Source organism: Dromiciops gliroides, chromosome 5, assembly GCF_019393635.1.
Source record: "Dromiciops gliroides isolate mDroGli1 chromosome 5, mDroGli1.pri, whole genome shotgun sequence".
Lineage (NCBI taxonomy): Eukaryota > Metazoa > Chordata > Mammalia > Microbiotheria > Microbiotheriidae > Dromiciops > Dromiciops gliroides.
The window spans coordinates 249,854,077-249,878,809 of NC_057865.1; the positions used below are offsets into that span (position 1 = coordinate 249,854,077).

The following is a 24,733-nucleotide window of genomic DNA, read 5'->3' on the forward strand; positions in this document are numbered from 1 at the left end:
TTTTCCCTCCTCCCTCCCCAAGACAGCTAGCAATCCAATATAGGTTATATATGTACATTAAACATATTTCTGAATTAGTCATGCTGTGCAAGAAGAATCAGAGCAAAAAGGAAAAACCTCAAAAAAGAAAAACAAACAAACAAACAAAAAAGATAGTATGGTTCAATCTGCATCTAGATTCAGTTCTCTTTTTTTTCTGGTTTTGGAGAGCATTTTCCATCAGGAGTCCTTTGGAACTATCTTGGACCACTGTATTGCTGAGAAGAGTCAAGTCCATCACAGTTGATCAACACACAATGTTGTTGATACTGTGTACAATGTTGTCCTGGTTCTGCCCACTTCACTTAGCATCAGTTCCTGTAATTCCTTCCAGGTTTCTCTGAAATCCGTCTGCTCATCGTTTCTTACAGCACAATAGTATTCCATTACATTTATATACCACAACTTGTTCAACCATTCCCCAACTGATGGGCATCCCCTCAATTTCCAATTCCTTGCCACCACAAAAGAGTGGATATAAATATTTTTGTACATGTGGGTCTTTTCCCCTTTTTTATGATCTTTTTGGGAAAAAGACCTAGTAGTGGTATTGCTGGGTCAAAGGGTATGCACAGCTTTATAGCCCTTTGGGCATAGTTCCAAATTGCTCTCCAGAATGGTTGGATCAGTTCACAGCTCCACCAACAATGCATTAGTGTTCCAATTTTTCCACAGCTTCTCCAACATTTCTTATTTTCCTTTTTTGTCATATTAGCCAATCTGATAGGTGGTACCTCAGAGTTGTTTTAATTTGAATTTCTCTAATCAATAGCAGCACCTATTTTTGATACCAATATTTTACCTCCAATGCTCCATTTGCTGACTATCATGGAATATTACTAAATCAGCAGAATCAGAATTATGGGGGACCCAAGAAGCAACAAAAAAGTAGAGTGAAGCATACTGAAGACTGAAGCATATTACCTATATTGACCTTTGCATGAGAAGTGATATAAAAGCATCAAGGTAAAGTATGACTAGAAAAGGAAGTAAGCTAAGAAAGTCATGGTTAGCAGCAACTGGCATCCTTCAATTTTTTTTTTTTTAAAGGAAGAAGGCAGCCTTCAGAATACACACATCAGTGAGATCATGGATCTAACTGAAGTATGCTACAAGATATGTAAGTTCTTAATCTCTTGCTCTTCTAATTAGGTACAGATACAACACAAATTCTAATACTTTTGTGTTTTATATGCACACAAAGAGCCAGGTGTGTTTATTCATTCACTTAAAGAAAACAATCATATGTGAGCTTGATTACTTAAGAACTCTTTTTAGTCATGACATTTTCCTTTGGTAGATACTGATCTAAAGTACATAAAGCTGAGAGGGACAGGCAACACAGAGGAAGACAAAACTGATTTTCAAAAAGACCACTAGGAGTAATCTAAGAAGATGAAATTTCAAAGGTCCAAATGTAAAATTTTATACTTGGGTTCAAAAATTCAAATTTGTGAGTACAGGATAAGATGGGAAAAGAAAGATTAAACAGTCATTTGTCAGAAAAAAGATCTGGGAATTTCAATGGATTACAATCTTAATGGAGTCCAGAGTGTTGAAGTGTAGTCCAAAAAGCTAATGTGATTTTGGTGTGTATTACAGCTTCCAAGAATAAAGAAGTTATAATCCTGTTGTTCTCTTCCCTGGTCAAACCACATCTTGAGTACTGATTTTAGTTCAAGATACCACAGTTTAGGAAGGACATTGTCTGAAGGACAATCATGCTGGCAAAGAGCTTGAGTCCAAGTCATATGAGGACTGGTTAAAAGAACTAAGGATTCCTGAAAAAAAAGAAGATGCAGAGGGACTATCAAAGTACTTAAATATGTAACAGGTGTTTCATACAGAAAAGATATTGGACTTATTCTGTTTGCCCAGTGGGCAGAACCAGGAGCAATGAGAGGAAACCGAAAAGAAGCAAAGCGAAAACTGATGTCAAGAAAAACTTCCTTATAATCACACCCCCACCAGTGCATCCCCACCGGTTAATTTGTATTTAATTAACTGTTAATTAATTTCTGCTGAAATGAAAAAGGAGCTTTGAGCAGCGGTTTTTATGTAACATGTTAAATAAGTGTTTTGATGCAGAGAATGAATTTGTTGCCCATAATCCTTGCTACAAATCCGTTTTTATGTAATTGAAAGTATTATAATCCTTATAATCACAACTATTCAAGAATAGGATGTGTTGCTTTAGGAAATCAATGGAACTACAAGTAGAAGATGGATAACCATTTGTGGAGCACGCTGTAATGGAGATTCTTTGGGGCATCATGGGAGTATATTTTAACTCCACAATTTTGGAAATTCTGTGATCTCATCAATGTGGGTAGTACCTCCAGTGGTGCAGTTTAGGGCCCATCCCTGCCTTCCCTTTATGATCCTTGGAAATCCTCCAAAGAGGGTACCTAATGTGTGCAGGATTATCAACATTATATTCACCATGAAATCAATCTTTTCCTTCTTACACCTGATACATGAAGAGCCCAGGCTCCTTTTCTAGTCATATATCTTTTTGATGATCTCTTATTCCACTCTTTGCATATAATGCATTACCAGTCTATTAAGCCACTTTTCACATTTAAATTATAGTTGGCAATATGATGTGGTCTATTTACATCTATCTAATGTCATTCCATTGCTCTCTGTATGGTTTATGATTTTAATTCCTCTGAAAAGGTGTATATTCCATTACTAGCAAACATACAGGAAGAACATCTGTATTAGAAACAAGGGTCTGTAAAAGTCATTCTCTAAGAGAACTGATGAAAGAATATGAAAAAAGGACTTGCAAACTATTAACAATTATATGAAAGAATGCTACACTAATTATAAAAACATAAATCACAATAGCAAGTGGTAAAGGTTACAAAAGATGGTCATGGTCAGTACTGAAGAGGTTGTGAAGAGGCCAATGCATCGTTGATGGACCCTGGGAATTTATACAACCATTCTAAAAAGAGATTTAGAATTATGTAAAGAAAATTACTAAAATGTTCATACCCAGAGATTCTATTGCTAAGCATATACTTCCATATACATATAAGAAAGAAGTTACTAATAAAAAGGTTCCATATTTACTGCATTATAAAATAAAGAATTCTGAGAAAGAGGAAAATTTACAAGAACTTATTCAAAATGAAGTAAGCAGAACCAAGAAAACTACATACTATATATTCTGACTACAAAATAAATGTAAAAGAACAACAAAATAAACAACCCAACAACAACAACCGAACACTGTAATGACTAAAGTTGGCCCTAAAGAAGAGATAATAGAGAGTATCCTAAAAGTCTATGCATTTGTTTTAAGTGATTAAAGCTTAAAACCCACACTAAGACTTTTGGAACACCCTGAATACTGCCCTGCTTTAGCTGCAGTAACTATGGTTGTGGGAGACTACATATTTTAAAGCTGATGTTAGTTATGTTCAACTGCTGTTCTCTCTCTCTCTCTCTCTCCTCTCATTGATTCTTTGTTAAAAGGAAAAGTTTGGATTTGAGTCTCAAAATGGAAACTTTTACATTATATATGAAGATCAAAGCACTTATTTTGATTCAGTTTAAGAAATATACCATTAAGTCAAATTATTTCTAGGATCAACAGTTTCTCTTAGAAAGCTAACTAGTACTGATGATTTGTTAAGATTCAAAAAGAAACCAAATTATACAAGAATAGGTTGTACAAACAGAGGAGTACGTGTGCTCTTAAATGATAAACAAATAACACATGCTAAAAACAACAGGTGAATAAACAGTGTCAGTTGTAATTAAAGAGGCATTAAGGTTGAGATGTACTTGGCAAGAATAAAAAGAGATGTTTTACAGAAGTTTGTTATGCTTTTGAGCAAAAATAATACTGGCTCCTTTTTCTATTTATTTTCTCTGGATCTACCTAGATAGGAAACACATGCAAAACTATTAACTGAATAGCAGCTTCTTTAAAAACAAACAAACAAGGGGCAGCTAGGTGGCACCAGCCCTGGATTCAAGAGGACATGAATTCAAATCCGGACACAGACACTTGACACTTACTAGCTGTGTGACCCTGGGCAAGTCACTTAACCCTCACTGCCCTGCAAAACAATAAATAAATAAATGAATGAATGAATAAACAAACAAACAAATAAATAAATAAAAATAAAAACAAACAAAAAATCAAGAAGTAGTAATGGGCAGCTAGGTGGTGCAGTTGATAGAGTACAGTACAGGCCTGGAGTTAGGAAGATCCATGTTCAAATCTGGTCTCAGATACTTACTAGCTGTGTAACCCTAGGCAAGCCACTTAATCCCTATTTGCCTCATTTCCTCTTCTGTAAAATGGGGACACATTGGAGAAGAAAATGGCAAACCACTTCAGCATCATTAAAAAGAAAATCTCATGGACAATGCCATGGGGTCGCAGATTCAGACACAATTGAACAATGGAACAACAACAAAGCAAGACACATTTTAAAATAATTTCTAGTAGGTCAATGAGAAGACGTTTCATACAGCACTTTGGTTTTATTTGCTAAAACATCACTTTTCAATTCTCTTGCTTTATGCCCTAGACTTTATTTAAATTACTTTTACATCATGGGGGGGGGGCAATTCCTCTTTCCCTTTATGCAAAAGGAAGATTATTTCATTTTAACTGCTGAATCTTTTTCTTGGATAAATGAAAAATAGAATCTTAAGATGAAATTTATAGGAAGTTAAAACTTTATTCTAAATCGGTCTAAGAATATACCATTAAGTGAAAAATAATTTACCAAAATAAATTTTTAGATATTCAAATTAGGAATTTTTAAAGTTTATTATAATAAATGTATTGTGATGAATATTCCAATACATTAATTATCAGTGTAAGTTACTTCAAAGATATTCTGTTCATGCATAAACTAAAAGATTTTCTAATGAAAATAGAGAATAAAGGAATCTCCCAAAGCATTTAAATTTCTAATCAATTTAAAACCAATAAAAGTTATTCATTTAAAACAGGGTTGTATTTTGTTTTGGAACAAAAAATCCAGGCCAGAAATAAGGCCATCTAGAAAATAAACCTTCTCCACCTCCAAACTCCAAATCAAAGAACTGTTACAAGGGCTGATCTCAATGACTTCCACATTCAATGAGTATAAATGTGCAAGGAACAGAATGTTCCCTAAAATGATCAGAAGTCAAACCTGATAGGGTTCCTTGGACTGCACCCAGAAGCAGGGTGGTAGTACAAAATGCACAATACAGATAATGTTCCATGTAGTGAAAGCCCTTGAGTAGAAAGGTTGCTAAATTCTGCACTGGCTCAAGTATATGGGTCATATTCAAGGGTAACCCAAAATTATACGCACTGCAGTCATTTAATCTAGAGAAGACAAAACAAAAACTGCATCACTTGGGATTTCTATATTAGAATGAAGCAACTCTTTCACTAAAGTCTCCACAAGTTATGTTTACCTGAAAAAGGGAGTTACACCCTGTGGCTATCAGCCACAGGAGCTTTGTCACACCATTCCCCAGGGGTCCTTTAATCTCTTTTAAGATTACCACCTACCAGGGAACTCATGATAGAAGAGGATCTCCAAATCCAAGAAAAAAAAAGAAAGAAAGAACTGTGGAGTATAGATGCTGATTGAACCATATTATTTCTTTTGTTTTGGGTGCTGTTGGTTTTTTTTTTCTTTCTATTTTGAGGTTTTGCATCACTGCTCTGATTCTTTCTCTTGTAACAGGATTAATGCAGAAATAGGATTAATGTTATTATGTGTATATATATGTGTGTGTATATATATATATATATATCTATATGTATATGTATAGAGATATATAGATATAACCTATATCAGATTACCTGCTGTCTAGGGGAGGGGGGAGGGAGGGGTGGGAGGGAGAAAAATCTGAAATTGTAAAGCATGTATAAACAAAAGTTGAGAACTATCTTTACATGTAATGGAAAAAATAAAATACCTCATACATTAAAAAAAAAAAAGATTACCACCTAAATTTTTTTAAAGTCATCCTAATGATATATGTACATAAAACTCAGAAGGCTCTATTTAATGCACCAATAATTATTGGTGCATTATTATTATGAATTATTCAAAAACACTTTCAATTACATAAAGACAGATTTGTAGCAAGGATTATGGGCAATAAATTCATTCTCTGTATCAAAACACTTATTTAACATGTTACATAAAAACTGCTCCTCAAAACTCCTTTTTCATTTCAGCAGAAATTAAAAATATTCACATAAATTAACTGGTGGGGGATGCATAAAATAACTGCTCTACACTTCCTAAAATATTTTATCATCTCATCTGATATAATCCTGTCTAGCAGACAGAAGAGGTATCACTGTGCCTACTTTGTAGATGATGAAAGTGAGGCTCAAGTGTAAAATAATTTGCCTATGGGCCAAATGCCTATTAAATTGGAAGAGAAAGGAATCTTGACTCCAAGTCCTACTCTTTTCCCATTGGTACACAAGACCTAGAAAAATATTTACCAGAAGTGCAGACTGTTGTATGTGAGTAGTACAGACTGTTGTGATACTAATTTAGGCTTTTCCACAACCCAGAGCAAAAGGAGAAGGTAAAAGAATCATCTTTAATAACTGCACTGATATGGCTAGCGCCAAGATGCATGGATATTTGATCCAGATGATGATGAGGTGTGGTATAATCTCTTGATGACTATTGCTGGAATTTAAGGATTTAATATAAAATGAACTTAAATATAGCTCTAAAGCCAGACATTAATTTTGTAGTTGAAAAGTTTTTTCAAGGAATATTATTTCATCAAAATAAAATTGTTTGTTGCCTCCAAACTAAAAGGATTTGCCACTTTCAGAAAATTTGTTACTTTTATTTTTCATGATGACAGTGATAATAATGATATGAAAAATTCTTTAAGGTTAATGTTTATATAATGTTTCATTTTACAAGCAATTTTTTAAATGTACAAATTAATTATCTCCAACTAGACTGATAGAGAATGCACCTGAAATTACCTTGGACTAATGCACTGGACAAAGAATTTAGTACAAAGGTTTTCAAACAAGTAAAACTGTGATCTTTTAAATGACAGGAAAAAAAAAAAACTTTTCAACAATGGGTTTGGGGGTTTTGGTTTTTGGTAAATGTGAAGGAAACTTTTCCTCCTAAATCAAAAACTTAATAAACAGAGGCAAAAGCTCTAAGTGATGAAAACACTAAATTAATTCTGTGCTTTTCTAACTTTTCTTATCCCACAGAAAACCAATCAACAGAACTAGGTGGAAGGAATGACTGCTAACCATGTATTAGGTGGAAATCTTTTCAACAGGTACCACTCTCATTCAAATGTTCTTTTTTTAAAAAATAATAAACATTTTTATTTAAAGTTTTAAGCTCCAAATATTATATCTCTCCTTCCCTCCCTTCCTTCCCCTCTCCCTGAGGCGGTAAGCAATAAGATGTAGGTTATTTATGTACAATTATGTAAAACATTACTATATTAGTCATTCTGTATAAGAAAACTTGAATAAAAGGGGAAAAATTAAAGAAAATGAAAAAATAGCATGCTTCAGTCTGTGTTCAATCAATATCAGTTCTTTCTTTGGAGGTGGATAGTGTACTTCATCATTAGTCCTTTGGGATTGTCTTGGATCATTGCTTTGCTGAGAATAGTTAAGTCATTCACAGTTCATCAAACAATATTACTGTTTCTGTCTATAAGTTCTCTTGGTTCTGCTCACTTCACTATACATCAGTTCATATGTCTTTCCAGGCTTTTCAGAAATCATCCTGCTTGTCATTTCTCATAGCACAATAGTATTCCATCTTCATCATATACCACAGTTTATTTAGCCATTACCCAATTGATGGGCATTCAAATGTTCTTTCAGAACAACCCCAAGTTTCAGGACTAATCTTTCCATGACTCCAATATTTCTTGAGCTGCAACCGAAACTACTCCAATGGAAAGTTTTCAGTATCATACACACATACAATTCCTGTTCTCACAGGCAGTCTTAGTCCTGGCCTTATCCCCAAACTACCTTCAAAGTCTGGCAAAAACTCTAGATCTTAATCTACTCTACAAACATCAGTAAGAATCACTTATTTTGATGTTAGTTCTCCAACTCAGAGTCCTAAAAAAGTTCTCCCTTTGAATAAAATATTCATTCCTGACTAAAGTTTTAAGATAATGAACAAACTGTAGTCATCCCACCATCATTAAATATTTACTGTGCTACTTTACTCTAAATGTCTTCAATATTAATTGCTTACTATGTACAAAGCACTTACTTTTCTCATTAGGCAATCCCCTTTGCTATCTCTGGTGCATGTTCTACCCACTCCTCCCCTCTTTTGGACCACAAGAAAATTAAATATGTCCAAAGCATTCAAGACTTATCTCTACTTCACCTTCACATTTCCAACCTCTGACTATTTAGCACTTTTGTGTTTATATTTATATATTTCTCTGTACCAATTAGTCAATCAACAAGCTTTATTTCAGTCAACAAGCACTCACCATATGCCAGGGACTGTGGGAAGTGCTAGAAGTGCTAGTGATGCAAAGAAAAGGAAAAAGACTCCTTGCCCACCTTCAAGAAGCTTACAGTCTAGCTTTAAATTCTGAGGGAGGAAGGACAAAAATATGAATATATAGTTACTTAAAAGATAAATACATAACAGATAAAAGGCTGATAAAAGACAGAAGCCTAAGCACCCGGGGAGACTGAGAAGGGCCTCATGCAGGTGACATGCCAGCTGCTTCATGAAAGAAGGCAAGGGTGTGTGTGCTTCTTTCACTTTCACTTATGTGCACATATCCAGACTCTTCCTAAATTGGCATTACTCAGACAAAGCTAAGATTATCCAACCAACATAACCAAAGGGGGGGGGGTCCCTATTCATTTAACTGGGATTTCAACGATATCTTCCATACTTGAAATAAGTGAAGCAACAAAGCCTTCATAACCATAGCTGCCAAATAACTAAAATTTATTTTCACCCCATTTTTAGGGGAAAGAACTAACTCATAAGAAAAGAAATGATCACATTTAGTTAAAAGAAACGTTTCAGATATATCTTAGGATTAGTACCCATTCAAACCAATCTCTTATATCTAAGAAATAAAGTAAATAACAGACAATTTTCAGAATATGATGGCATTATAAAATGTTCAGTAATCCAAAATTCATCTTTAGGAGCATATATCTAGAGTTGGGAAGGTCTCAGAGAAAATACAGTTTAACCAAGCGAAAACCTGAAGACCAGAGAAGTGACAAGACCTGTCTAAGGGTCACAAAAGCAGTAAATATGGCAGAGGCAAAATTAAAACCCAACTCTCCTGATTCCAGCGTCAGTCCTCATTCTTCCTCCAATGCATTGCTGAGTGAGTGGTCTGGAACCAGGCTATTAGCCCTGACATTAAGTGGAGTCAGACTGCTATGGCTTTTGAAATTTCATGTCTTTTAAATCCTTACTTTCCTTCCTACTATTAGCTGGTTGGCTGTCACCTCTTGTCACCTACATTAAGGATTTCCTGTTTAATAAGACTGGCAAGCACACCAAAACATTTTAGAAAGATTTTCAACTACAAGGGCTGAAACAATAACAAAGTTACTGGTTAACCCTCTACTGACCAACAAAGCAAAATTAGTCATAATACTTGATATAAAAATATAGTCTGTGCCCTCTCAAAGCCAATATTGTAAATAAAACATACATTCTTTTGCCTTAAAACACTGAACCCACTCTAACTTGTTTGTTATGAAAATTAATTATCTATATTATACAGTCTCTTTTCATTTTTCTATCTTCTTAATACCAGACTGCCAGGTGCCATTCTTCTTGTTTCCTGTATCTATATTTAAATACCCTGTTGTATTCTAGTTTGATGGGAACCAAGTAAGAAGTCTTTTTAACATTAAAAATATACCAAGGTCTGAAAGACATATAGAGTGCTTTAAATAAAGCATTTTATATGCATTACCTCATTTAATCATTACAATCTATTTGACAAATGAGGCAGCTGAGGCTTTGTGAAGCTAAGTGACTTGCCCAGTAAACATGAGACAAACAAAGCCCCAAGCCACAACCAATTCTATCCAAGGGAACTCACAGCTAACTTTTGGTTATAGTATAAATTAAGGTTAAGATTTTTTTTTAAAGGGTGGGGAGAATGGAGGGAATGCAGCATGTGTTCTTTGAACGGCTTGATTTAATTTCACTACTTCTTAGTGAATTAAAAAAAAATAACAACATGCTAAAATGCCCTCTCTTAAGGACAAAATGGAGGGGAACCATTCTCCTTATTGAAAGGAAAAACAAACAAACAAACAAAACCACCAACTGCTCCCTCACTTTTCTATTAAAACCATTTGATACTATATTTTAAACTCAGGAAATGCTAATATTTTCCCTTCTTCTAGTTAAACAAACAGCCTTCAAAATGTGAAGCTTTCCACTGTGTTCATGTATTCATGTAATCTGGCATTTCGTCCATTACTTACAAAGCTCTCCTAGTCATACCTGTGAAAAGAGAAGACTGGCCAAAATGTGCTATTGCAAAACTATTAGGAAAAAAAAATCCATTTTTGTTAAGCTTTACTTTCTGTGACTACTGCAGTTACTGTCTTTATTTTTACAACTCTCATTCATATGTATTACACAGAAGCATAGCATGAAGGTCAACAAGACCGGCTTTTGTTACCAAGCTTGCTGCCTAGGAAAAAAGTGAGGAGAAAGGGAAACAGCTGTGGAACCAAGGTTTGTGAAGGCCCAGAAATCATTAAACTTACTCTGAGAAATTAAAAAACACCTAATTTTTCAAGGTTACTACTAAGGGAAGGAAGACACTGTGAAATTTACTACTTTGGATATGTTTACATAAGTAAAAAGCACAGATAAGTTCACTGGGACACATGGTAGACGAATAAAACCTAGAGACAGAAAAGCAGGTCAGCAGGTGTACTACACTACCTAGAGGCTGAAGTTAGCTTATTTCACCCATCTAAAATTCCTTGTAATACATATGTTCAGCTTTAAAGTTCCACATACATTCTCGAGCCTATCAAACAAATTCACAATTTGAAAACAATCATCTGTAAATAAACTAAGATTTTCACTAGTTTAAAATAAGTTTATATGTATATACACATTTATATTTGTGTTCAGCATGGCTCTCAAGAATATCAAGCTTAGAGTCAAAACACAATATACATGTATTTTAATAAAATAAACAAAAATATAAAAATGCCTTAAGCACTCGAATGTTTATAATTACTTTTCAATTGAATTGTTAAAGAGTATATGTAAATTTTATTGCATAAAGACATAAATTTTTAAAGAATGCAATTACTGACAGTATGTAAAAATATTCATAATTCTATGTTTAAACATTATGCATGAAGAGAAACAAACACCCTAATTGTTCTAACTAGTAATGGCAATGGAACTTTCTTAAATCAATTTGTCTCAATGTCAGTGTTATAATGCCTTTATTATATTATATGTGCCCTGAACTTTGAAACATTTGTTAATACTCATTCTAAAAGTACTAGTTTTCACTCTTAACTGAAATGTGAGGTAAACAAACTATTCAGTGTCTAGAAAGCAAAGGTAAATAATTTCAAAGCATAAGTTTACAGTGACAACAACATTCATTCATTACAGCTGATACTCAGCTATTATTTAAAGACTATATTGAATGTGAGTTTTATTATAGTTGCAATACAGTTGAAAGGACAGATTGAATATAAAACTCCTTTGCAAAAACCTTTGATGTAACTGGTGCAATTTTAGAATTAGAAGTTTCTCTCCAGTCCAAAGAATGTTTTCATTTTACCAGATAAAGGCAATTATCTTTATATTTATATTTAAAGTAAAAACATATTGTTTAAAGCACTGGAGACCTCTGAGGTACTGAATTCAAAGCTTTAAATCTCCTGACAAATTTCAGAGATGATAAAGAAATTAACAAATGGAGAAAGCTATTTCTGAAACACAACACTTCACTACAGATTTTTCTAAAAAGGAAAGCTATTTAAAAAACCAAAACACTGTTTTTTTTAAGTACCAAGAATCCGCCTAATAAGACAAAAATTCAAGATAAAACTAACAAACCTGGCAATGCAGGGGAAAGTTCATTGTATCCTCCAAATGAAGCATTCCGGACAAGCTTTCGGCCATCAATTCGTGGAGGAAATACAAGAGGCGAAACCCCAGTACAGGAAGAAAACCTACGTCGCTGTGGACTCTCCTCTTTCATGGCTTAGAAGCTCTGTTTAAGGTATATGCTCACACTGGAGGCTAGTTAGAACAGCAGGGTAGCAACGACAGCCTTTTCCTTTACGTTCTAGTGTAGTACAAACAAAGGACAAATACACACACAACAGCAAAGGAGAAGGACCAGAAGACTGTCAAATCAGCAATAAACAGAGACAAGAATAGAGAGATGGATGGAAAAGGGCATTAAGCCTCGCTGCTGCTGTTTTTCACATTAATTGATAACCCGGAAAGGCTTTTCCCTTCCATTTCACATTTGATCACACTTTCGATTGAAGTGCTGCTTGCTGCCTTAGAAACACAAAACAACAGTCATTACTCGGGGATCCAGAATGCAGTAATGAATCCATTTCTCTTCTCATTTTAAGAACTGAAGGCTTACTTCACAGCCATTATGTTTTCCAGTCCCCTCCCCCTTTACCCACATCTCCCTAGTCTTTCCCTATGAAGCTTTTGTACACTTCAGAAACAAATATAAAAACAGAACATGGTCTGCATTTAACAGACAGAGGTTCTATCTATCTGGAGATCTATCAAATCCATCTTTGGTTTCAGCCATAATTAAAAATTCATAAGGAAAGCTATTCTCTCAAGTACCATGCTCCAAAGACATCATCAGTAAAAGCAGTGAACATTTAGTTTCAGCTTTGACACAGCTAAAAATGAGAATGACAATATTAATGCAAATGAATCAACTAGAGATTAAAATGATCTTCTAATAAAGGTTACACTCCTCAAGAAGGTCTCCCCAGAAACAGATTTTACTGAGACATAATCTATAATTCTTCAATGTATCAAAACATTTGATATAAAATCAACTACCACATGCCTTTCATTTAAAACTCCCTACGTACCTGCATTTTAAACTGCTTTCCTAACAAAACTCTCTTTATTATATTTTAAACTGGTTAATATGATTCCACAGCATTAAATCTACCAGTAAAGCAAACTGTACTAGCAATCTAAAGCAAAACCATGATGCCAGCTTCCCAAATAACTTTAAACATCAAAGAAATTTCACCTACCAGTCTCCAAAGTCTGATGATTCCACCTTAGCTAACATTAGCCTTAGACAAGCATTATGTACCTATTTAACATCCCTTTATTTGGTCTGATTACGAGTCCTCCTATCTGAAATTTAGCACCCAGTGAGCTGGACAGCAGCTGATTCAGTTTACCACTTGTCAAGAAGATTTTTCTATGTCCTCCCACAAGATGAGGTGTCCTTCCCTGCTGTGCATAAACTTTACCGCTACCTCCTTTTTCTTACAAGACAGCAGAAGTATACGCCTTTTTGTACCATGGCCCAGTTTGGTGAAGTCTATGGACCCTTCTCAGAATAATGTTTCTAAATGCACACTATAAAATGCATACAATTACAAAGGAAAACAATTATATTGAAATATTTATCAAAACATTGGGAAAAAAAAAACCAAGGCCACAGACTCCAGGTTAAGAATCCTGAAAATAGAACATAACTGCCATATCTCTAAAACAGTTTTTCTTTCTTCTTGAATCAAAGGGGGGAAAAGTCATTATTCTGTGAAATGATGCTATAAATTCAAAGGGGGGGTCAGAGAAAAGGAATTCACTCTTACTATAATTGTTTGATAACTTCTAACTTATAAAAGGTAGGAAAGACACTTAGGAAAGGAAAGGTCTAAACAGCTTTTCTAGTTTGCACCTTGTCTGGATCATATCATAACTGGGATCTCTGGCCCTGCATGATGAGAGCAATCAGAGGGTCTTCTACCTCACAGCATACAGCAGACAAAAACAACCCCTAGTAGAAAACATGATGACATTATCAAAATGGCTTAAAGGAATGTGAAAAAACTGTCTAACACAACTTCCTTCCACATCCTTAAAAGCCACCTGTGAAAGGGAATACTGTCAGTAACACAAAATCTTAAAGCACTAGATAAATGCTAACTCCTATCAATTTATTACTAGCTGATAGACTTTCCTATTCTTATTTTCTATTAAATCTCACTCATCTTTCTAAACTGCACTCCCCTTTCCCCAAGCTCCATGATTATAAGCCTAATCTTCCTTAAAACAAATACTGATTTCCTCAAATGATCAACAACTTAGATCTTTCTCCAGTGCTATCTTGTGTATACCTGAATGGTAATGGAAATATATATGATTTCAACAAAGATTTTAAAACATTTATTTGGCAAAAAAATGTTAAATATTCACTTTAAAAATTCTCTTAGGAAGGACACACTAGGAATTTGAAAACCTCCATTCTTGTTCTGGTTCTGGTTCTGGCCCCACCAATAACTTACCTTATCTACCTTACTAGGTTATTGTGAAGATTAAATGAGATAATGCTTATAAGCTGAATCTGAAAAGCATAATGCGTTGTGCAAGCCTGCTAACATTATTAGTACATTTTCCCAAAGTTATATTCAGTTTAATATTGTAAAGTCCACCTTAAGTTACAGTGCTCAAGTCCTTTAATGTCAGTTTAAAAACAATAACAAAATCAAAACACGGAAATTGCCAGGCACCATGTTTCTAGTTAAGTTGGCAATATGAGAGGGCCCACCCACAAACTCCAATAAAGTTCTAAAAGTACACCAGAAGGTACAACAAGAAAGTCAAGGAGAAGTAACTATAAGCATATTCACCTAGTCCAGAGGTGAGCAAAAAGACTTCCAGAAGCCTGCAGATTCTCTGAGTGGCAACTAGCCAGATGAGACAGATGGCAATGTCAGGCAGCACGCACTTAGGGCCACTGCAGGAGACAAGGTGGTAAATATGAACAATACCCCAAGCAGCAGTGCAGGAACTATGAAGAAGATAGGGGCAGAGCACCATTTGTTGAACAAAGTGACTGGGGTCACCACTAGCAGAATGAACAACATCTCACTGGGACCTGTCAGTGCCAGAGGAAGATCCAGAGCCAATTCCCAAATGAGGACTGTGCAGAGAGGAGACAGAGAAGGGGACATGGCCAAACCCCGATTCAAATCACGGGGAGACAATAAGCAAGAAGCCAGGCATTGCCAAAGAGGGTGGGGCATAGCTTTAGCACTAGAGGCAGCAGCATCCAAACTACAGGGAAGAGGACCAAGGATGCCTTCCCCAAGCCATCCAAGAATGCAAGAGGAGTGGCAGTGCAAACTAAGCATAAAGTTCTAAACCTGAACTTGAGGCTAGAAACATGAGTTAAGTGAAGAAAACACTGAACACAATAAAGAGACATTATGGATTGAAAGAAGCCTAAGAAGTAACCCAGAAAAAAGTAACTGCAAAGCAGAGTCAGGGAGGAAAAATAAAAGACTTGGCTACAAGGATTACAAAACTATCTGAAAAAAAAAATTAAATAATGAAATGGGGGGAAAATATTGGAAAGACAATAAACTGACTAGAATAATAGGTAGAAAATCTGAGGTCAATGGAGGATACAATAAAAAATAGAGGGCAGCTAGGGTGGGGGCACAGTAGATAGAGCACCAGCCCTGATTCAGGAGGACCTGAGTTCAAATCTGGCCTCAGACACTTAACACTTACTAGCTGTGTGACCCTGGGCAAGTCACTTAACCCCAATTGCCTCACCAAATTAAAAAAAAAATAGAATGGAGGAATTATAAGTCAGTATAAGTGCATGAGACAGTGATTATAAAGCCAAGAAATTGGAAAAAATAGAATAAGATATAAAGTGTACACTATAAAAAGCAATCTACCTAGAAAACAGGTTGAGCAAAGATAATTTAAGAATAACGTGACATCCTAAAAATCATGACATCATACTTCACAAAATTATAAAAGAAAATTACCCCAATCTGTAAAAACCTGAGGGCATGTAAGGAGTAAAATGAATATTTTTAATATGTTAAATTAAAAAGTTCTTATACAAATAAAACCAGTGTAGCTAAGATTAGAAGGAAAGTAGAAAATTGAGAAAAAAATTCATAGACAGTCCTCTCAGATTAAAGGGCTAATTTCTCAAATACTAAAGAATTTTGTCAAATTTATAAGACTACAAGGTCATTCCTAAATTGATAAATACTCAAAGGATATGAACAGGAAGTATTTTTGATGAAGAAATCAAAACTATATAATGTTATAAATCGTTATCAATGAGAGAAATATAAATTAAAACAACTTTTGGGATATTTTACACCTATCAAACTGGTTAAAATTACTAATGAGCTTTAAACTGGGAATGCTAAAGAAGTCGTAGAATATGATTATTGATTGAAATACTACTGCCTTAAGAAATGATGAGCTAGTTGATTTTAGAAAACCATGGAAAGACCAGAACCTATGAAGGAAGAGCATCTACCTCCAAAAAAAAGAACTCATAAATAGTATAGTATAGTTTTAATATATGTAGATATTGTGTGGTGTGCATGTGTTACTTGTAGCCCTCTTTAGATAGGGGGGAGTGAGGAAAGAGGGAAGAAAAAAAAAGTGCACAGCAAGACAAAGAAAACTTAGAAGGAGTAGCTTTGAAAAAAAATGGGTAGTATTTATTATATAGTATTTTTTAAAAGTAAGACAAATGGAAATTTATGTTTTATATTGAATCCTCGGTTCTACTGTGTACATGGAAATGTTCTTTTTTTCTTTGTTTTGTATTTAAGTTTAAATGAATATTTTTTTTAAACAGAGAAAAAAAAATTTTTAAACCCCCAAAGGGTAAAGTAGAAACTGCGAGAATCCAGCAAGCCACCCTCCTGACAGAAAGCTAGAAAAATCACAGTCAAAATCCAGAGCTTCTAGGTCAAAGAAAAAGTAATATAAGGAGACAGAAAAAAAACAATACAAGTACAAGGAACCACAGTCAGGATGACATGATTAATGGCAATTAGTATAAATTACAAGAAATCTTAAAATATTTCAAAATACAAACTATAAAGGCTTAGAACAAAGAAATAATTTCTTCGCAAAGCTGAATATAATTGTACATGGTATAAAAAAGAACTTGGAACAGAGGACTTTCAGCATCATTGACGAAAAGATAAGAGTTGGTAGAGTCACTGAAATGCAAACCAGGAGACAAGAAAAACTCCTTCATATGTAAACAATTCTGAGCAATAAGAAGGGACCAAATGCTTATATTGTACACAGGAGGAGGAGGAAAGAAGTATACCTTCAAATTGCCACTGGGCTTTCAAGATAACAAAGGAAACAAAGACTTTGCAAGACTATTTTGCCACAGAAACAGGGATTACTTAATGATGAAAATATGTAGAAAGTTTACTCAAAAAATATACCTGGTGATTTTTAAAATTCAAGACTTCTCCCCTAAATATAGATTTTAATATTTTTTAACAACCTTTTATAATTTTAGGAAAAAACTTCTGGATTAAGATTCTGAATTCCTGTTACTCTCAAATTGGGATATCTTTGGAAGGTGAGTAGTATATTTTATAAAGATCCTAAGTTCAAACAATTTTCCAAATCTCAGGGGTAGATTTCCCACATTAAAAAAATCACAATATACATCAATGACAAAGTCACATTTTAATTTTTTCACAGTAGGTTACTCCTACCATGGCATTTAATGTTGTTGGTACAAGGTCCAAGCAATTTGGTAAGCAGATATTTTATTAATTAAATTAAAATTAATTAAATTAATTAAATTTAAAATAATTTAAAAATTAAAGTTTCTTTCTGGATCACCCTGTCAGGTCATAGCACCACATTTTTAGTAATGTGAATCTGGAAGGGCTGTCATAATCCATACAAATCAATTCCCTCATTTTACAGATGAGAAACTAGGTATCATTTAGTCAATTTCCCAAGGTCACACAGTGTCAGAGGTCAGTATCTTACTTTTAGTATAAGTACTATGAATAAAAACCAAATGAAATTCTGGCCATTTCTGTCCTTCCCAATCTAGTAAGTATTATAAAATGATTTTTAATATTTATAATGTACAGCTAGGTAGATAAAGCACTGGACTTGCAGTCAAGAAGACCCAACTTCAAACCCAGCTTCAAACTCTAACTACATGTGCGATGATGGACAAATCGCTGAACCTCTCTCAGTCTCAGTTTCTCCATCTGTAAACTGGGCATTATAATAGCACCTATCTCATAGGGTTGTCCTAAGGACCAAATTAGACAGGACATCTAAGGTGCTTTACAGCCTTTTCTCATTCCCCCTTCATGTTGAGTGCTTTCCCTCTGCTGGTTATTTTCTGGTTTGTTTTGTTTTGTTTTGTTTTGTTTTGTTTTGTTTTGTTTTGGGCAAGGGAATTGGGGTTAAGTGACTTGCCCAGGGTCACACAGCTAGTAAGTGTTAAGTGTCTGAGGTCGGATTTGAACTCAGGTCCTCCTGAATCCAGGGCTGGTGCTCTATCCACTGCGCCACCTAGCTGCCCCTGCTGGTTATTTTCAATCTGTCCTGTATTTACCTTGTTTGTCCATTGTTGTTTACATGTTGTCTCCCCCATTAGACTGTGAGCTCCTTAATAGCAGGGTCTGTCTTTTGCCTCTTTTTGTATCTTTAGCACTGAGCACTGTGCCTGGCACATAGTAGATGTTTCATAGCTGTTTACTAACTGACAAATCTTAAAGAATGAATGACTTTAGTGCTAGCCATCGTCATTGTCATCACCAACACTTCCACCACCATCATGGGACTTAACTCCACCCCTCTTTTTGCCATTCTTAATCATGGAGTATTTCCTAAATGCCTGCTCCCCATATCAGATACAGAGACCTCAAAGAGCTTATATTCTCAGTGCCTCTAATTCAGGTCTTCATCAGTTTTCACCTATACTATAAGAATAGCCTCCTATTTAGAGGCACTGTGTCCTCTAAACCAGACTACAAATACCAATCACAGAACTATAAGCTCCAAACTGGCTCTGGGCAGAACCAGCCAATTAGAGAAAGGGCTTCCCAGGGGAAAAGGTCCTTCCAGTGTGAGAAGTTCAGAGACTGGACCAAAGTGAGCTTTCAGGGAGTCAAAGCTTCCATGGCCTATGAGAGAAAGTCCAGAGGGTCAGAAGCTAAGCTTGGAGTAGAATGAAGACTAACTGGGGAATGGAAGAGGGGTGTCCTTTCAGCAATCCTACTACTTTCAAGAGTCACAAACAGGGGCAAGGAAAGCAAACCAGGGCCCAGGTATGGTTTGTTTTGGCTTTGTTGGCTTTAAAAAAAAAACACAACAAAGCAAGGGGAAGAGATATCAATTAGTAACATATGCCAGAGAAAGGAAGGAACTTAATACAAGCAAGCTATTGTGAATAATGGTTCACAAACATTGGAGGAAAGGACAAGCATCTTACAAAAAGAGAAAAGCAACAACTTTTAAAACCTCTAACATATTCAGAGAATGAAATTAGAGATAAAAATAATGAAGCAAAACACATCTTCAGGTGTAACCCGTGCACGTGCATGCATGCACACACATACACATTGATTTGAATAAAAATAGGAGCAAGTTTTTTAAAATCAACATTATTTTTAGGTGATATATGAATTAAAATACAATAGAAGTCCTTGAGGATAGGAAAGTTTTGCTTCTCCTTTGTATCCAAGTCCCTAACAACAGTCCCTGATGCATTATAAGTACTTAATAAATGCTTAAGCTATCTTATATGACACAAATACACTACATAAGAATACACAATAGCTCATACTTTTATGTAGCAATTTACAGCTACAGACTTATTATAAGATAACTAACATATTCTCTGATCTGACCTCCTACACACTGTGACCACAAACACAAGCTGTGCACAAGTAATAGGAAAGCCAGATTTAGACATAATCAAGCACTAAAAAGAGTTTAAAAATAATTTAAGTAGCAAACACGAAGTAAGGAGAAAGTCAAAATACAAGATGATAAAATCAATCATAAAACTGATAATCAAATGCTTATAGAGCAACTACTATGAGCAAGCCTTTAAAATAAACAGATCTTTATAAAATATTTGCACGTAAAGGAGGTGGGAGGGATTATTTAACTCAGCCAATGAGCAAAACAAGCCTCCTTATAGGCATGCAACCTCTTAAAATAAGGAAAACCATTCTCTATCTCTGGCTGTTCAATCTAAGTAAATAAATCTATTAATAACTTTCTAAAAGAACATACAAATTAGAAGGGAAAAACAATGACCTTTGCTCCAAAATAGGAATCCGTACAAAAAGGGCTCTTCATCCACTCCCATCCCTCTGAAGAAGAGAAGGCACTGAAGCTGCTTAGGCTCAAGTTTATTAAAGTCTCATTGATGATAATGCAGTATGACAGTTCTAAAACACAATCCTATTTTGCCACAGTTTCTTTGAAAAGAAATTCGCAATTCCACAGTATTAGCATTAAATGTGATCAATGTAAATGCTTTTCATAGCACACAAAACAAATAAAAGCAACTGTTTAAACATATCAAAAACATTTTACTAATAACATTCAAAGGAAAAAGAGCTAATTACTCTTCTGTGCTTTAAGTCCCCTCCTACACACACACACACACACACACACACACACACACTCAGAAGGAGAGTAGTACCAACTAAAAATATTAGAAAAAATAACCACCATGTGGAATAACTTACTTTTATAAAGCACTTTAAAGTATGTGAAACACTTTCCAAATGTTAGAGACATTTTAACTTCAAAATTCAGTGACTTTTTGACAGTTAAGGTAATCAAACCACAGAAAATTGCCCAAGAGCAAATTCAGATTGAACAAAGTTCATCTAAATATTCCAAAAGAGAAATCTACTCCGAAATCCTTCTAGGCTATATACACATCTTCCCCTGCAGTCCTACAGGAGGTAGGGAAGTCCCCTTTCCCTATCACCTGCCAGGTTGTGGCAAGAGTAAGTGGCCAACCTCAAGCCTCTAGCAGTACATGCTTTGACTTGGCTTCTCTAGTCTGGTAGAGCACTGTGAAAGTAGAAGACCCATTAGGCCATTTGGATGCTTGAGCCAAACAGACTAAAATGTCCTAGAAAAACAGACAGAAATTTTCCACAAATCCAAGTTTCAGTTCACACCATGAAAGTCACACAAAACACAATAAAGACAAATTAATAAGGCTTTAATGAACTGAAGCAGAGTTGAAATAGCAAAACCAAGAAGACACCATGAGATAATAAACTACAACTGTGTAAACAGAAAAGAATTTTTAAAATTAAAAGAATGCTGTGTAATCATTACGATCAAACTTGACCCTGAAAAAGAAAATGCACCTTTACCTCTTCGCTGTAGAAGGGGGAACTACAAGTGTAGAATATTGCAGATATTGTCAAATGTGACTTAGTTTTCTCTATTGCTTTTTCCTCTCTCTTTTTAAGTCTTTCTTAAAAGAAGTAGCTTGCTGAAGAAGGAAGGGAGATTTGTTTGGAAGTGCATAGGATATGTGACAAAGCACCAATAAAAATAAGATCAAAAAACTAGAGCTAGAATGGAAAAGACCCCCAAGGCCATCTAAGTCTAGACCCCTCATTTAACAGAAAAAAGAAACTCAGTTCCAAGGATATTAAAGGTGGGATTTAACCCTACATCCTCTGAATCCAGATCCAGGTATCTTTTAAAACTTAAGCCAGATTTACTTGGGGAGGAAGCTAATACTATAACAGATAATACTGGTGCATGTGTTCCATTTTTTAGTACCCTGGGAGAAAGGCCCGACCATCCCATTCTAATTATAGCCCTGAGGAAAGGAGAATTTAGGGGGTGAAGAATGGAATGAGAGTTTGAGTAAAAGGATAAACACATTTGGAGCTCTGAAGAAAAACTACTATAAGGACTTATAGGATACTGGGGGGCTTCCTTGTCTATTGATCATTAGCATACCTCCAGTTCCCTGGTTATCCCTTTTTTTTTTTTTTTTTTTCCCCTCCTTACACATCTGAAATGCACTCTCTCCTCACTTCCACTCTGCAGAATCCTCAGCTTCCTTTAAAGAACTCAGTTATTACTTCCAACAACCAGGCCTTTCCTAACACCTTTCCCTTATCCCCAGATATTAATTTTCTTTCTTCTTAAGAATTATTTTTAAATTATTGTGTATACAATTTGCATCCAGTACAGTATATTTCCTGAAAGCAAGGACAATTGTTTCTGTATCCTAAGTATTGAGCAAAATGTCTTGCACACAGAAAGAATTTATAATAAATATGTATAGAATTGGGAGTGAATTTTGTTCTGTAGACCCTGAGAATATACAGATGCTTCCAACTAGAGTTACCCTCCTATTATGAAACCTATAGCCCTTTAGAGGGTGTGAGGGGTTTTTGTTTGTATTTTTACTGCCAGTAGCAAGAGGGAGAAAAAGGTTTAAAGAAATGCATTGATACCGTGCCTCTGAGTTGATAAATTACTGTTTTTCCTGGTCTTTTTCCAGTTCTAAATCCTATGATCCTGGTCTTTAAAAAGAAATAACCATTCATTAACATTCTTGTTCACTTGACATCAGTCTAAATTTCAACTGTTTGAAAAATAAATTTTATTCAACCTACTATCTTCCCTGACCAAAACCCCGCCTTCAGCAGGCAAACAATGGAAGCTGCTTTGCTGGCTATGTCTGGATCTCACTGTATGAACTGTCTTTTGCTCCCGTCTAAGCAAAAGGGCCTTCCTAACTTTATATTCATCCTTTACCAGCCCATCATGTCCCTGCTTTTATTTTACTCTGGATTTTATTTTTTGTTTATTGAAAAGACAGACAGATAAGACATATGTCTTATCTTAAAATAAATGTGCCCAATTACATGTGCTGTATCTTTACCAATTAAGCCTTATGCTCATTAAAACAGAGACTATGATTTACTCCTGCATTTAATCTCCATGGTACCAAGCTATAGTAAATAGTAAGTATGGCTCTGTTGATTTTATTATTGTTCTTTAAGTTTTATCAGGCAATTTTCTATTGCTGTTCAAATAAATATTTCCAAAGTTAAGGAAAAGAATTAACAAGCAATTTTAAAATTAAAATAATTGTGACTTAAAAATTCAAACTTTAAAACAAACATATTTAAAATAGATTTTAACATATTTATATGAAAAGAAGGCAAAAATAAATGCCAAATATCAGTTTATCATACACAAAAAAGCAAATGCTAAATCCCTTAAAGAATAAAATAATTTAATACTTATATGCCAGTAGTATTATTCACAACTCTAATAAATAAAATCCAGTCTGACTGACCTCATGTGTGACTCATCCTATGATAGAAGAATTGCTTCGATTCATGGAGAAAACAGATTCTAGTATTGGTTTTGTCTAATGTTGAAGCTAATGAATGTACTCTATTTTCACCTAGTGTTTCAGAGGCAATGCTTAACGCTTGCCACTCTAGGGATTTGCATAACACCTTCAGACTTGTAGGCTTTGTTTCAATAGCATTCACCCTTTAATTTTGCAATTAATTTTATCTACTTGGCATGCAGATCTAAAACATGCCCCTTTTTACAAAAGTTTCCTCTTGCCAAGAGCGTCAAGAATAATCTATGGGAGGGAGCATGGAGAGAAGAAAAAAATAAACATTGTTATGTAGATATGAAGAAAACACAACTACCTGAGAAAAGATTTAGTTATTATTCACAATGGATAATATATGAAACTACAATATGGCTTCATTTTTAAAAGCTAGTATAAAATCACATTACTGAGTTGTGCTAAAAGGATAAAATGTGGTATCTTACAACACTCACACACACAGAGCCAAAAAACAGTATTTAGAAAATAAGCTTACAACCCCCCCCCACCAAAAAAAAAAACCTAAACAAAAAAACCACAATATACTACAATTTTCTGCTACCAAAAGAAAAATAAAGGGCAGTAGATGCATTATCTACAATATCTGATGGTGCTCTAACAATGCTGACAAACAATGTGTAACGAGCATTATCTAAGGGCTGAGCTGTAATTTGATCCAGACATTCTTAAAGCCATTTTTGGTATCAAGAGATCCCTTGGCTGTCCAAGTGAAGCCTATGAAGCCCTTCTCATAATAATGCTTTTAAATACATCTGGATTAAAAAGGAAACCAATTATATTGAAATAAATAACTATCCCCCCCATTCATATTAATGGATCTCCTAAAATCTATCCCTTATACCTCTTAGAAGCTCAAATTTGTCTCTTAGACTCCTGGGCTTAGTCCTCTGTATTGGGGGGGGGGGGGGGGCGGCAACGGGAGGTTGGGGAAGAGAAGGGAACAAGCTATTTGTCTTCTCTTTGTGAAGCATTTACAATATGCTAGCTTCAAATACTACGACATAAAATAAATGACATCTTAGTTAAGATACAGTATAGTCAAGAAATAACTGCATAAAATTATATTTAGATCTTTAAGAATGAGAAATGGGAAATCTATCCAGTAAAAAACAAAATCTGTATATGAATATATTTTTCATTGATCTTACACTTCCAAGAAGAGACTATCACAGTATATGTGGATTGTACATGATGGATACTCTTAAAAAGTAAGAATGGCAAAAGCAGGGTGAGA

General features: G+C 34.9%; 1 protein-coding gene across 7 annotated transcripts in view; it reads right to left on the minus strand.

Annotated features, from left to right (window-relative positions):
* Positions 1–24,733, minus strand: part of OSBPL8 (oxysterol binding protein like 8) — a 216,534-nt gene that overhangs the window by 76,938 nt on the left and 114,863 nt on the right. Inside the window, exons 1-2 of one of the 7 annotated variants that reach the window (XM_043966293.1) lie at positions 13,328–13,442; positions 12,141–12,372 (exon numbers count right to left, since the gene is read on the minus strand). The exons of 4 other annotated variants lie outside the window; for them this stretch is intronic. In XM_043966293.1, coding sequence (XP_043822228.1) covers positions 12,141–12,285 — 145 coding nt within the window. In that variant the 5' untranslated portion in view covers positions 12,286–12,372; positions 13,328–13,442. Of the gene's footprint in view, positions 1–8,541; positions 8,668–12,140; positions 12,373–13,327; positions 13,443–24,733 lie in introns of those variants that run through there. 2 more of the 7 variants (XM_043966294.1, XM_043966296.1) reach the window with 2 other exon arrangements.